This window comes from Gavia stellata, chromosome 8, assembly GCF_030936135.1.
Source record: "Gavia stellata isolate bGavSte3 chromosome 8, bGavSte3.hap2, whole genome shotgun sequence".
NCBI classification, from domain to species: Eukaryota; Metazoa; Chordata; class Aves; order Gaviiformes; family Gaviidae; genus Gavia; species Gavia stellata.
In genome coordinates, this window is record NC_082601.1 from 35,989,028 (window position 1) to 36,003,387 (window position 14,360).

At 37.1% G+C, this 14,360-nt stretch overlaps 1 protein-coding gene across 2 annotated transcripts in view; it reads right to left on the reverse strand.

Moving 5' to 3' along the window:
• COL3A1 (collagen type III alpha 1 chain) overlaps positions 1-14,360 on the reverse strand; it is a 52,908-nt gene that overhangs the window by 13,129 nt on the left and 25,419 nt on the right. For both annotated transcript variants that reach the window (XM_059820783.1, XM_059820784.1), the window contains 27 exons: positions 12,956-13,021; positions 12,299-12,352; positions 12,024-12,077; positions 11,278-11,331; positions 11,067-11,120; positions 10,567-10,620; positions 10,035-10,079; positions 9,777-9,830; positions 8,742-8,786; positions 7,956-8,009; positions 7,358-7,456; positions 7,191-7,235; positions 6,970-7,068; positions 6,157-6,210; positions 5,914-6,021; positions 4,660-4,713; positions 4,437-4,535; positions 3,246-3,299; positions 2,772-2,870; positions 2,568-2,621; positions 2,382-2,435; positions 1,785-1,838; positions 1,376-1,429; positions 1,128-1,172; positions 938-1,036; positions 726-833; positions 113-166 (listed from right to left, as the gene is read on the reverse strand). In XM_059820783.1, the coding sequence (XP_059676766.1) occupies positions 113-166; positions 726-833; positions 938-1,036; positions 1,128-1,172; positions 1,376-1,429; positions 1,785-1,838; positions 2,382-2,435; positions 2,568-2,621; positions 2,772-2,870; positions 3,246-3,299; positions 4,437-4,535; positions 4,660-4,713; positions 5,914-6,021; positions 6,157-6,210; positions 6,970-7,068; positions 7,191-7,235; positions 7,358-7,456; positions 7,956-8,009; positions 8,742-8,786; positions 9,777-9,830; positions 10,035-10,079; positions 10,567-10,620; positions 11,067-11,120; positions 11,278-11,331; positions 12,024-12,077; positions 12,299-12,352; positions 12,956-13,021 (1,767 nt within the window). The remainder of the gene's footprint in view (positions 1-112; positions 167-725; positions 834-937; positions 1,037-1,127; positions 1,173-1,375; positions 1,430-1,784; positions 1,839-2,381; positions 2,436-2,567; positions 2,622-2,771; positions 2,871-3,245; positions 3,300-4,436; positions 4,536-4,659; positions 4,714-5,913; positions 6,022-6,156; positions 6,211-6,969; positions 7,069-7,190; positions 7,236-7,357; positions 7,457-7,955; positions 8,010-8,741; positions 8,787-9,776; positions 9,831-10,034; positions 10,080-10,566; positions 10,621-11,066; positions 11,121-11,277; positions 11,332-12,023; positions 12,078-12,298; positions 12,353-12,955; positions 13,022-14,360) is intronic.

The following is a 14,360-nucleotide window of genomic DNA, read 5'->3' on the forward strand; positions in this document are numbered from 1 at the left end:
TACTACTCTACCTCTCCTAGACAGTATTTATTCACTGTAAGTTTACTCATGGTCTAAGTGTAGACTATGTGAAGCTAATTGATAAACTGTCAGATGTTTAAAGACTACTCACTCGCTCTCCTCTTGCACCAGGAATGCCATCAGCACCTTTGCCACCAGGTTCTCCCTAGCAAGCATAAAATGTGAAAAGCATAAGCAAAAAGCAAGCATAAGATGAGCATAAGAGGGGAAAAAAAATAAAAATAAAACATTACTGAGGAGAGGATCTTACACTGAGGCTATCTCAATAACCAGATTTCCTTATTGTGATCATACACATCTAAAATTGAGGATGACATTCTGCCCAGTATTCAGCATCAGATACTGAATACTTTGAATCAATTTGGTGTTATTTCCATCAAAATGGAGTCTATGCCAAACTGTTTGCCCATGGTATGAACTATTCTCATTGTTTATTATCTTCTTTAGAACTGTTTTGACGTACCCCTCCCCCAAGGGATCTAACACAGCTAGATCTAATAGCTAGCATATATTAAACCAGGTGAAAAATCCTATATTTTTTAACATATAGGAACCATATCACACTGCTAAATAAACAATACTGCTACACAGCCAGTACCTCTGAAATCAAGCCAAAAGTAAAGATGTGAACAAACCCAGTGCCTTGTGGGAAGCTAACACTGAGTTAGCATAAAATTGGCAGAGCGTGTGTATGGGTGTGTTACCTTATCCCCTTTTGGTCCAGGACTTCCAGATGCTCCTCTTTCTCCTGGCATTCCCTGTAAGCCAGGCAGCCCTGTGCCTCCAGGGGCACCAGGGGGTCCAGGAGGACCCTGAAGAGTAACAAAAAATAATTAGAAAAAAGGTTTAAAATAAAAAGAATATGAACCTGAATGATGCACATATAATAGCAGCAAGCAAGCAAGTCTGTGGGTACCTTGGCACCTTCTGAGCCAGCAGGACCTGGCCCACCTCTTGTTCCAGGAGGTCCTGGAGGACCCTGTGCACCACGTTCACCTGGGATACCATTTTCACCCTGTGGCAATGAAATGTGTTATTCTTTGTTGTTAGGATCATAGTTTTTTAATTCCTTAATGTAATTATAGAACCATTGCTGTATGATTTACCTTAGGGCCTGGGAATCCGGGTCCTCCAATATCACCTTTTGGCCCCTGTTTATGAGAAAATAAATGCAAGTTATCCATGCACTTAGTAAATCTGCATTGTGGTTGGCACACTATTTCTCTCGCTTATTATCCCTTAAAGCAGACTTCTCTGCTCTGCAGAGTGCTGATAGCTGTCTGAATTTGGAAGAGCTAGGAGGAGCTGTTAATATATTTTTCATTGTTTTTTAAAAAAAGGAACTACTACTTACTGGTTCTCCAGGCTTTCCATTCTCTCCAGCTGGTCCTGGTCCACCAGGCAATCCCTATATGAGGAAACAGTATTATCATCTCTGTTACATAGATAAATTATGCATTTTCCTAGCTAGCAAATCTAGTGTACCGAACTCATTCCAATCCTTTACAACATAGGAGATGCTAATTTGATAGCTAGAGGGTTTATGTGACATAATCTACTTAGCTAGCCATCTGGTTTGCAATTATAAGATACTAAGCAACAACTTTTGTCAAGTGGTTGCTCTGTCTTACTTCGAAATATGATGACGTGCACCCTAATGAAAACGTTTAGATGCCGCCTTCCCCCCCCCCCCCTTTTTTTTTCTGTGTGTGTGTGTGTATTAGTCTAATAAAAAGAATCAGAAAACAATAAACACACAGCACCTGGAGGCCGGGTGGACCTGATGGTCCTGGTTCTCCTCTCTCCCCAGAAGCACCCTAGAATCAAACAAAAGAGAAAAATACCAATGAAATTGTCTGAGAACATTTCAACATATAAACACCTCCACACCACCTCTAATCTATGCCTCCTTATCATGATCTGATGACGACATTGCACAATCCCAAAGACTAATGTATCTTGGTGTTCTACCATTTGCTCTTTTCATCCCAACCTTTAGATATAATTCAGCAGACACACTTATACTTGATACTTGTCTGAAATGCTAGCTCTGATAATCGTTAAAGGGAGCAATAATATGCTTCAATTTGAAAAGGTGGTAGATCCCCAAGGTCTCTAAATTGACTTTTCTTTTCAACTTACACCAGGCATACCTGACTAGGGTTTCTCCTAACAAGTTTTTAGTATTAATTTATTAAAATAATGGCAAAGAAGAGCTCTTTTATTTGTCTTCATAAAAGGAGATTTCTTTATATCATTAAAAATATTTTCCTTCCCCTAAATTCACAGTCTCTATCTGTAGATGCCAAACCACCTTGGCAATAACTGATAATTGCCTCTTATGGGACTGCCACACTTACAGTAGGTCCAGGAGGACCCGGGAGGCCAACATCACCATTCTTCCCAGCAGGACCCTATACAAAGACAAAATTAGGCTATGGTTATGGGTTGATATAATTTTTATAAGAGCCACAAAATTATTATTCTTTAATATCATGTCATTATTAAATTATTATATAATTAAACAAAATGTGAATGAAACTTACAGGTGTTCCAGGTGGTCCACCAGGGCCTCTTTCTCCATTCTTACCTGGTGCACCCTTACAAAAGAGAAAGATCACATTTCAAATACCTGTTCTGGTCAGCATACAATAACTTACAGCTGCAGCACCAGATAGCCCCACTATGGAGCAACTTAACAGTTGACTGTTCAAGCATAAGCACAGGGGAAGTGGAGAAATCCCACTTACCTCATTGCCCTTAGGACCAGGGAAACCCATTACACCTGGTTGACCACGTGGGCCTGGGGGGCCAGGTGGACCAGAGCGGCCGGATTCACCCTGATTACCCTGGGATAAGCAAAAAAGAAATGAAGACATGGCATTTGTTAGGCGAAATAAATAAATATCCATGACTCATTAAATACTGAGTGAGGGTGATATCAGGCTAGAGACATGGTCATTCAAAACTTATTAATGTGTTTTGTATTTCAACTAAGCTTCTGTATACTCTGTATTTTAAATAGTATTAAATCACAAGATTTACGGACTGTTATTACCATGAGACAGCATATAAAGTGCTCTGGTAATTAAAACAAACAAAAAAAGAGACAATCAATCTGACTGTGATAACAACCTCTCATGTAAATACTGTGGGATGAGTGTAAGGTCAGTAGGAGGACTAGTATAAAATATTTGTATAAAATAGTTGCACAATGTACATACTGGAGGGCCAGGTTTCCCATCGCTTCCAGGGCTTCCTGGAATTCCAGGCAAACCCTGCAATTGAAGAAAAAGAAATGTTATTGTTCAGTTTAAAATGTGTAGTATTAAGTTACCATACAGAAATATATGAATATATAAAAATACATTTTAAACTAATTGCTTGATTTTAGCCTCTTTAATAAAGACTAAAACTCCTCCCATTTCCTCCCATCCCATTAAGAGGAGAAACTGGAGAAAGGTAACGAAGTCTTTTGTTAGGAGTTTATCACTTTCTCTGAGAGTTGTATATAATCAAAGCATCGGACATCAATCAACGTGCACAAAAATTGTGTTCTTTCATTATTTGGGAAGAAAACTAATTTCAGATGGTAAAAAACAAGGAATGAACCAATTTTAACTATGTACCTCTACTAAAAAGCAACACAATTTATAACATATTTTTAGTTAACTAATTTTATATTTTTAAATATTATTTTCATTATATTTTAAATAATTCCTTTTCATTTCCAATAAAATCTTGTTTGGCTCCCAGAATCCTGCAGTCAGGCTGACTTTTGAATTTCAATGTATTTGTTGTCAACAGTTGCTAATTGTTGTTACATTCTGTGTGTGTTACACAATAGGTTATCTCTGAAAATGTTGACAATGAAAATCTGACCAACAGCTTATTTGCTTTAATTGCAAATAAGCAATAAATAAAAGTTAAATACTTAAGTATATGGAAATATTTGAATTAATGTATAATTTAATTATTTAAATGTTAGATTTAAGCCTGTTTAAATAATAATTCAATTATAAATATATTTAAATACAGTAACCCAAATACCTATTAAATATAATAAATTTAATGCATTTTACAATAAATTATGAAATTTGCTAAGATGTAAATAGACATTACAGAAAATCATTCAGTGCTAATTCACATTAAGGCCATATTTCATGATAGTGCATGGCATACTCTGAGAACTGGGGAGCATGTTCATCTTCATATAAGTTTCCTCATTCACTTGTGACAGATGTTCTCTGAATGCCCCATGTCTCTGCATGGTTATCTATTGCACTATGAATAAATGTACTCTACTTAAAGGAATTAATAGAAAATTTTTCTAATCGGACTCCTCTATTGTATCAGCTCAGATGAGGCATCTCTAAAAGAGTGTATCCCATTTTCTTGGAGACGTCCTGTCTTACTCTCATTCCGGGAAGACCTGGGCCTCCATCTTGGCCACGCTCTCCTGCGGGTCCACTGGGGCCAGGAGGACCTGGGCTACCACGTTCACCTGCAGGACCCTAGAAAAGAGATGTTGAAATTCACAGCAAGGAAATCAGCGTCATATTGAATCTGAAATTGTCCATTCAAATTCACGTGGATTCTCCAGAAGTGTGGGGTTTTTTTTTAAAGGCAGACTTATACCTTTTCACCTGGAAGTCCATTGCTACCGGGTAAGCCACGGAAACCTGGGGAGCCCTGCCAAATAAAAGAATGAAATATGGATCACAGGCAATATGACTTAGGTAATGGCAACTGTTTTTCTTTCCTAAACTACTTACTATTAGACATATTGTTATGAAAATTAATGAAAGAAATAGATGGAAATGGCATTTTACTGTAGCAAGAAAGTGTACAGAATTATTTTCTCTTTGGATATAACCTGTTGAAATCATAGTCCGTCATCCACTATTTTTAACCAGCCCTGCATTAGTTACTTTATTCATGAGTTTTCTAAATTCATATAAAAAATAAAACACCACATTCAGTCTTGAACAATTATTTTCTTCTAATTCAATACTGAAAAGAGTTCTATTGTATTGTTTTAATTTTTATATTTACTACTATCTTCATTGCTTACAAGAAATTTGAATTATAAAATTTAATTTGCAGCCCCATTTATATATTTAATATGATTAATTTGTTCATTGTGCATCTTTAGTTTCCTCATAGCTTCAGCAAATACTGCAATCAATTATTATATTAGGAGTTATAAACAGATCAGCACAATTTCCTTTGGTTCAGATGGGAACAGAAATCTAAAAACTGTACGGGTGTTGCTATTTATGTTGTTGAATAAATCAATTCAGGAATTCCTTTGTGAAAATGATCTTTGGAAAGTTATCAAATCTACTAGTGAAAAAACCTGTTGGCAATATAGGTATTATAACATAGAAGACATCCTGACAATATTGTTGTTATTGACATTATTGACATTTAAGATCTATTGACAATAAAGGTGTTGACATAAAGACATATCCTGAATGCAGAAGAATTTGTGTTAATTTCACTTTCCAGAGCTGAAATTTTGTGACTGTGCATTTTTGTTAACTGAGAAGTAATTTTGAAATTTGTATTTTTTCCCCCCGTGTAGTTTATGGTTGCTTTTCAGCACAAATCTTTTGATACAACTTCCATGTATATAATATAACTGCTTCTTCAATATCAAAAAATGAAAGAAATTAATTTATTTCAAACTGAGATAGATCCAAGTGCTGCAATTCAGATGAGGAACTAGATAAAAATTGCCCCCAGTTTCATAACCCAGTTTCACATCTGGAATTTGCTAAGAACAGATAAGGAGCCACATTTCTCCTCAAAGTATTTAACACTAGATTTTGCTGTGTCTGTATTAACTCAGAATGTACCTCATGTGCATGGTCATCTACAGCATCTTACCCTTTCTCCAGGTGTACCAGGCACGCCATTCTGGCCAGGTTCACCATTTGCACCTCTTTTGCCTTCCTCACCAGGAGGTCCAGCAGCGCCTGGAGTGCCATTTTCACCCTGGTAGCAACAACAAAAAAGCCCACCAGTGAAGTTAGAAGTCTCAAAAAAACCATCCTGGGTTTTGTATGGGGAATGAATCAGAATTCAGGCTTCCTTGGAAGAAGTCTCTGAACGCCTTTTAAAATCACTTACACGCTCGCCTTTTGGGCCTGGATCTCCTTTTGCACCATTCTTGCCAGGTTCTCCCTAAACAGGAGAAAATCCCATTAAAATTATGGATTGCAACAGGGTATCATTCTAGAGCTATTAGATGTACTAAAATACTAAGAAATAGACTTGACATCTTTCAAATTATTGACTCATTTTTATTATTTTACATTCTGCAAAGGAATTAGCATGCGCTAGTTGAACCTGGATGTGAAATGCATGAGGGTCCTTTAAAATGCAGTAAAGGAAAGAAGCGATACAATCTTGAGCACCACTGAATAAAATTTTACGTCTGTTTCTGAGCTATTTCAGACATCATTGAGACTTTTGCTTGAAGTCCCTGAGTATTTTCTCTGACAACGAACTACATGTGGTGTAAGGCTGTCAGGAAAGGGCCTGCTGGGGTAAATAACACTATAAGCATAGGTACAACTCAGTAGGTATAGTGGACTGTGGGCTCAGCCCGTGGGAATTTAAACAGGTGAAATTAGGATTTTAAAACAACGTAGCCATTTTAGACAAGCTATTTTTTTTGTTGTGTATTTCAGAATTGATAGATAATTTAGGAAAACAAATAAATATTATCATATTTATGTATAATTTTTATATATAGCAATATTGAAATGTGTGAAAGGTAAATATATATTTATAAAAATAATTGCCTGTTGTTATTATAGACTAATTTATTAGACCATCTCAAATGAATAGGACAAATTCAACATTTTTTTTTTAATGGTATCTGAACTACTTCCACCATATTTGTTTGTACACCCAGTGTAATGAATATTAGTAACTCACCGGACTGCCTTTTGCTCCAGGATTTCCACTTGTACCTGGAGGACCAGGAAGACCACGGCCTCCTGGCAGACCAGGAGCGCCGGGTATACCAGAAGGTCCCTGCAGAGAGTGAACAGCAGACGGGGATGAAGAAAGCACGGCATTGTTGGACTCTGCCTAGTCCAAACAATGACCCTCACCAACACAGTGCAGGAAAAGACAGTGATATGAAAAGTACCCACCATTTCACCCTTGTTGCCAGGGCTTCCAGCTCTTCCAGGAGGGCCCTGAAAAAATAAGTGTATAAATAACCGATGCTGCTAATCTAGGACTAAACCAAAGGACATGTGGGGCTTTGTGAAGAGCAGGTGGCACAACACTTCTCATTTCCCATGTGGTATTTACATACCTGAGGCCCAGGTGGCCCAGCATGACCCTGAGGACCAGGTTCTCCTCTTTCTCCAGGACTACCACTAGAACCAGCAGGACCAGGCGGACCAGCTTCACCCTATGGAAAAACAGTAAAAGGAGAAAATGAATGGATTTTAGTCTTGTCTCCAGGGTCATCAGTATTAGCTTCATGGCTTCTTCTCTACTGTGGCATCTTTGTGTGATTTGGGAAGAAGGTTACCACCATCATCACCTGAGCAAAAGAGCCAAATCAGCACAGTGACCCTGGTGCTGAGGCACAAGACACCCGTGCACTCCAGCCACCACATGCTGCACAGCTCCTCTAGTTGGGGGAAGTTTGCTTCAGCCCCTCCCATAATGCAACATAAAGCATTGGGTCTACCACTTAAAGGTGTTTTGGGGTGGGTATTCATGAAGGTGATGAGGATAGGGTTTGTCTCATGCTGCATTTGAAAACACATCAGTTCCAGGCTTGCAAACAGTGTAATAGCAGCCAGAAATAGGAGGACTCATAAAATAACAATGTATAGTGACATAAGCTGGCTAACTAGCCAAAGGACCAAATCCTATATTAGTATGCATCTTTAGCTGAATACCTTAAAACCTGGAGAGCCTGGAAATCCTGCAGTTCCAGGGGGACCTGGGGGGCCCTTAAAAGTGAAAGAAGTACTATTAATGCAAAAGGTATAAGCCATATGGAATTAATCTTAAGTTAAAAAAGAAGTCTGATTATGAGATTTTTCTCTGAGTGGGGAAACACCTGGCAAAATAGCAAATATAAATCATGCTGTAGAAGATGACGTCTGGCTAGTCCTAGAATATTACACCTACATCTTAGTGACCCAGACTTTTACACGTTCAGCTACATTTCTGTGTTATAAATTTAAAAAACATGAAAGCTATCATTAAAGAGATTAATTTATAAAAAATTTCAAAATTTGTTCCAATTATAAAAAAGGTGTAGGAGAAAAAAAAAAGCCAATATAGCTGTTACACATAAAAGTGGACATGCTCAGGTTTCTAGGCAGATGGAGAAGAAAAACTTTTGCCCACCTCAGACAGCTAAATAATGTATTTTATAAGACCATTAAAAATTTGATCTGCATAGAGTACAGCAATTCAATCCATCTATATGTTCTCTGAGAATAATCTGCGTTTGGATTTCTGCATTTTCTGATTTACAGTGTTAAAGCTCTCCTATTGCACTGTATGCTTCAAGTGTCTTAACTAACATAGTTATGAAATATAAGTAAATAAAATGCTCATTCTTAAACTAGTGCACTGCCAGACTCAGGTTTGCTGGCACTTCAGAACATCAGCTAAAAGTAACTAGACTTGAGCAACACAAATACTTAAAATCAAACATCTGTAAGTTGTCTTACAGGTGGGCCTGCTGCTCCTGGAGATCCGTCTTTGCCATGAGCACCCTACAGAAAGAAGAGAGATGTTGGGTACAGAGCACTACCCCAGACACAGAACCCACATGCTTTAATGCCCATGACTCACAGACCATCTTTTTGTGTCTCTACATTCCCATCTAGTTGACCAAGACCCAAGGATTCCTCAAATGTGAAATTCTAAAATAATAATTAACTAAATATTTTGTGAAGGAATATCCAACAATTTATGTGACTTGTACTGTAATGATGAGGCAGCAAGACGCAAAAATGTATTATTATTACATTTCTTAAGGAAAAAACAGTTACAAAGCATCATCTGTGTGGACAGTTCTTAAGGTTAAATAAATAAGATCTCAATAGATGTATATTTCAAATTAACTATTACTTCTAATTCACAAAAAAGACTAAAATTCAGTCCAAAAACCTAACAAACAGTGATATGATTTAAATCGTGTTGCCTGTCTTGTAGACATGTTAGACCAGGTCTGCTGCTCAGGTTATATAGTGTTTGTATGAACAAGTTGCTGATTATTATACTTCAGCTATGGTTTGTTGACTGTGTTGGACATTATGAACTATGACTTCCTTCAGAGCAAAAAATGTACCCCCTAATCTCAGCCAAAGAGTAATTTTATCTTTTTCCTGTAAGTTACTTCTGAGATTGCAGTTTTTCCTCTCTCTGTCTTCAGTTGCTGCCCTTTGCTTCCACTCCTCCTCCCTATTCCTCTTAGCTGAACCTGAGCTTATGCTGAAACATTGAACTCTCCTCTCAATGTGTAATCTATTCATTTAAAAAAAGGAAATAGAGAGTAAGATGGTGAACATGTGAATTAGAAGTGTTACGTCTTTAATTGGGGACTGAAAAGTTTTCATGTTCCAATTTACAGATGCTATATTGTTTTCTAATCCTTTGCATTACAACTGTTTTAAGGTAAATCTATGAAGTAGGGAATTCTCAACATGTTGAAACAAAATATGTGCTGCTTCTGGGTAAGAACAACAGCTGCAATTACTTACAGGGCCACCAGGATTCCCAGGTCTTCCTCTTTCACCAGCTGGACCTCTTGGTCCCTAGAAAATAGGAGAAAACAAGTCTGTTAAATGGCTTCCAAAATAAAATGGCTGAGCAAAGAGACATTGCTCTTATTTGCATATCTCAGTATTGTTCAATGCATGTGGTGGGGTAATGAAAGTTAAAAGAAAGATGGGTAACTCAGTTAACGATGAGGTGCCATTGACACTTCCATTTAAATACTACAGAATAAACATATTTACCGGTTGGCCTGGTGATCCGTTTGCTCCAGGAAGACCAGTTTCACCCTGTTATGGAAAGAAAACACCAACCACAGAATGAACTCTGGTGAGAACATTTTTTGGTTTATTCAAGGGAAAGAGACATAGAAACAAGAGAGGCCAATCCGTTGCCCCTTTCTGCGTGGTGCTGAGTGTTCTCAGCATGAACTGAGGACTGAGAAGTCTAAACAAATGCCAAAACAAAATATTTAAACAGAAAAAAAAAATCAGGAAGACTCAGTCCTTTAATATTATGCAATAAAGTCAGATGATCCAGGCATGTCCTTTCATTTTGGAATCTCATCTTTATTACGGCTGGAAAATCGAGACATGATCTGGTTCAGAAAGTCTAACTCCTTTGGGATGATTCTTATTCTTTTCATGGAGATACTCAATGAGTTTCTTTAATATCTAATGGATTTTTATGATTGCATAATATGCAATGCATAGCTATATAACAAATGATGGAGGGTATTACTCTACCTATTACAAAGATGACACTATAGTTTTTTACCTTTGGACCGGGAGCACCGCTGTCACCTTTGGCACCATCTTTTCCATCAAAACCCTATGGGAAAGGAAAACCATAGCTGTGAATAGCATTCCTCTTGTGTTCTGGAAAACTTGATTCCTCTTGGCAAAACATTAAGCTTCAAGACAAACTCATATAAAGGGGCATATTTTTAATAATGACTACTATCAGCTATTGGAACAATTTTAAAGAGAAAAATCTTAATCTTCCATCTCTCCAGGGCCATTAGTTAAGAGTGGATGCTTTTCTGGAAAGCATGCTTCAGCCCAGCATCCAGGATGGAGCTCTACAATTGAGGTAACTAGATAAAATTTAACAGTCATTGTTACGGAAGGTCAGATTACATTGTCCAGGAATTGGTCTTTAATTCTATGATTCAGTGTCTTTAGCTGGGAATTGATGACTGACAGAGCACAACAGTGCAACACCATAATTCAAGTAGAGTAACAGACTCAGCTATTCTCAGTACACTCAATACTTACTCGTTGACCTTTCATCCCAGGCATCCCAGGCATCCCAGGGTGTCCCTTGTGACCCTAAACACACACATATAGAAAGATGAATAAATCCCATACTTACTGTATGAAGGGCACAAGCCAATGGTCATTGTGCGTCATGTTCACTTGATTAACTTAAAATGGGAAAACAAAAACTTTGATTCGAAGACCATCATTATTGGGGGCTTTTCCATACCGGTAATCCAGGGATTCCACGGTCTCCATTTCTGCCTGGTCTTCCTGGTTCTCCCTATTGAAAGAAAGTAAATTTTTTTGACTGCTTTGCTATTGCTTCAGTTACTGGCAAAGAAGCAGTACTAGTAGATCAAGGCAAGTTGGAATAAGCAGATGAAACTCCCACCAAAGACAGTGGGGAAAATTATAGCAGGGTGACAATTCACTATATGACTGCCTTCTGAAAAACAGTTGCCAGAATTTATAAAATCAATTTTTCACAAGATTTTGGTTGACATCTAATTTATTTCAAGCCAAATTTAGGAATAGATGATCACAGAAAACTCATTTTTCATGGTGAAACATTCAAAATGGACAAAAACTTTAGCTGCTTGTCTTGCCTTGTACTATACCTATTCAGGACTCCCAGCTGTGACACAAAAGATGGTTTTAACAGCCTTAACTCTCAAAGCAAGATTTGAAGGGAGCAGACAACTAGCACTACTGTCTGCTTTTCTTTATAACTGCTAATTTATTTTGCACCAGATCAAAACAACATATTTCATGCTTAGGTTCCCTTTTTCTTTTAAAATTGTTTCAATCAAATTGCCCGCTAAAATTTCTTACAGTCATGTTGTTAAATTGAGAAATAGGGAGATGTTAAAAATTCTTAAATGCAATGGTATCAATGTGCTCTGCTGTCTTACTATTTAATGAACTTTCTTTCTTCCCATTTATTAATTACTGGATGAATAATAATGAACTTACATCTTTTCCTGGTGGACCAACTGGGCCTATCATTCCAACAGGACCTGGAGGTCCCTGTAGAAAAATAATTAATATTTACTATAATAATAAAAAATATTAAGTCTCTTTCAAATTAAAAATGCATTAGGTGTCATAAAATACTTGTACATTTGACATACATTATAGCAAACAGACAGGGTGAACTGTAGAATTTTAAGCCACTCCAGTGATGACACAGATTCATGCTTGTAAGATCATGTCTTTAACATATATAGCAATAGGTAATGTATACGTACAGGAGGGCCAGGTTGTCCTGGTTCTCCGGGGGAACCTTGGTATCCAGCAGAGCCCTATAATGCAGCAAAAAACAGTTAAGGTGTTAACAATTACATGCATCATTCCATGGTGCTACTATATTTTATAATAATCTCATAATTGTAATGAAAACAGTAGTCAGAACTGTCACCGAATGACCAAAAGCAGAACCAAGCAGAATATACCACCGTAAAAACAGAATTAAAACTACTCCTCTAAAAGGAGATGTACATCAAAAAACTCAGACCCTTTGTGCGTTCACTGAATGTGTATTATTATTCCCACTTTCCTTTATCTCTGGTTAAATTTTTGTATGAATAAACATTTGGGAATGTTAACAGAGGATGATAGGTAGTGGCATGTCTTAAGACAACCTTAGCTGACACCCCACAGAATTGCAGAAAGCTCAGGGGAACATATGGACTTAAGCAAGCACAGTATATAGCATTCAGCCATTGAGTCTTGGCGGTGCATAGGTGGTACAACCCAATTAATAGAAGATGACTTTTATCCATAAAATTCTTCAGCAGAGTATCTAGATTTATTGGTTGAAAATGTACCTACTATTTATGACAGAGAAAAGGAGAAGCTCATATAAAAGAATACGAGATGATTATGAAAAGATTAATTTTACTTACAGGGGGACCTGCATGACCAGGTGGGCCAGGGGGGCCACTGGGGCCAGGGGGTCCTGGAAAGCCAGTCTATAATGTAGATTAAAAAATAGTCAATACTTTAATGTATTATAGCTATAAAGCTTAATATCATTGCAATAGTCACCAGTAACTCTGAAATAAATTTCTACATATTAGCTAGCACAGAGAAAAATCCACGGTGACATGCAGTTGGTGCAGGAAAAAGAAGAAACAGTACATATAGACATTGCTAAATACATTGTCTAGTACCTACAGTCCCTTCAGAAAAGGGATCACTGGGTCTCTCCTTGCAGCCTTAGCTAACATACTCCACAAGGTATTTTCAAAGCTTCCAGAAGGATGCTCGCAGCTTAGCTTTTCGGCTACCTAAGCTGGAAGAAAAGATAACTGGTACTGCTAGTTTGTTAAATACAGTAAATGAGCTTCAGCTTCTCTGCCATGTAACTGAGCTGTATTAGCCTAACCTTGCGTCTTCAATGGTGGAGCCAAAGTGTACTAATAAACTTGCTTGCTGGTCTATTGATGCCAGATTTTGCTTTCTAAAACTAATTTTAAAATTTCCCACCTGCATTCTGGAACTATATTACATGTACATATACAACCCATTAGAAGAACTTTATGTGATAAACTCTGTTTATGACCCTAGACTTCTTAGAACTTACAGGTATACTGAATTAAGGCCATATTTTTGTTATTGTCAATAAGGCAGGCATTTTCACCAGCGAAATATTTTCTGAACTTTAACAGTACTAAGCTATAAGAAATAAATGATATCTGGACTAACCAAAGGACTCAGAGGATTAAACCTCAATATACATATGGTTTAACTCAAATCAGTAATACTGTTCCTTATTTTAACTGGCAAAAAGGGAGTAAAATATTGCTAAGGAAATTCTCAAGTCAGGAAGAGTGCTAATATTTCTACTTCCTGTATCAACAACCACCAAAGCATTTGATACTGCAAAACAGAAAACATGAAATTTAGCACAGTGGTTTAGAGCAGCTATATGTGGTTCTTAAAAAAACCCTTTTGCTAAATTAAACTCTACATGGGTTTGATAAAGCCAAAACAACTGAAATATATGAATTACGTGAAAAACACCATGTACTGCAGTACTGGCATTATATTCCTTAGCTTAATATTGCACATAATGTGTTTCATAGGATATTGTCATATTGTGTCAGAATAGGTCGTGTATTACAGTTGTTACATGAACCTAATTTTCATAATACAACATTAATAGTACTGCTATACTAGTACATGTAGTATAGCATACTACAATACTACAAATATGCTATGTTTATATTAGTTCACAGACTGTCTTTCATCTAAACAAGAGAATCATTGTAATATTTGCTATTTTCTAGGACAAGAAGTACGCCAAAT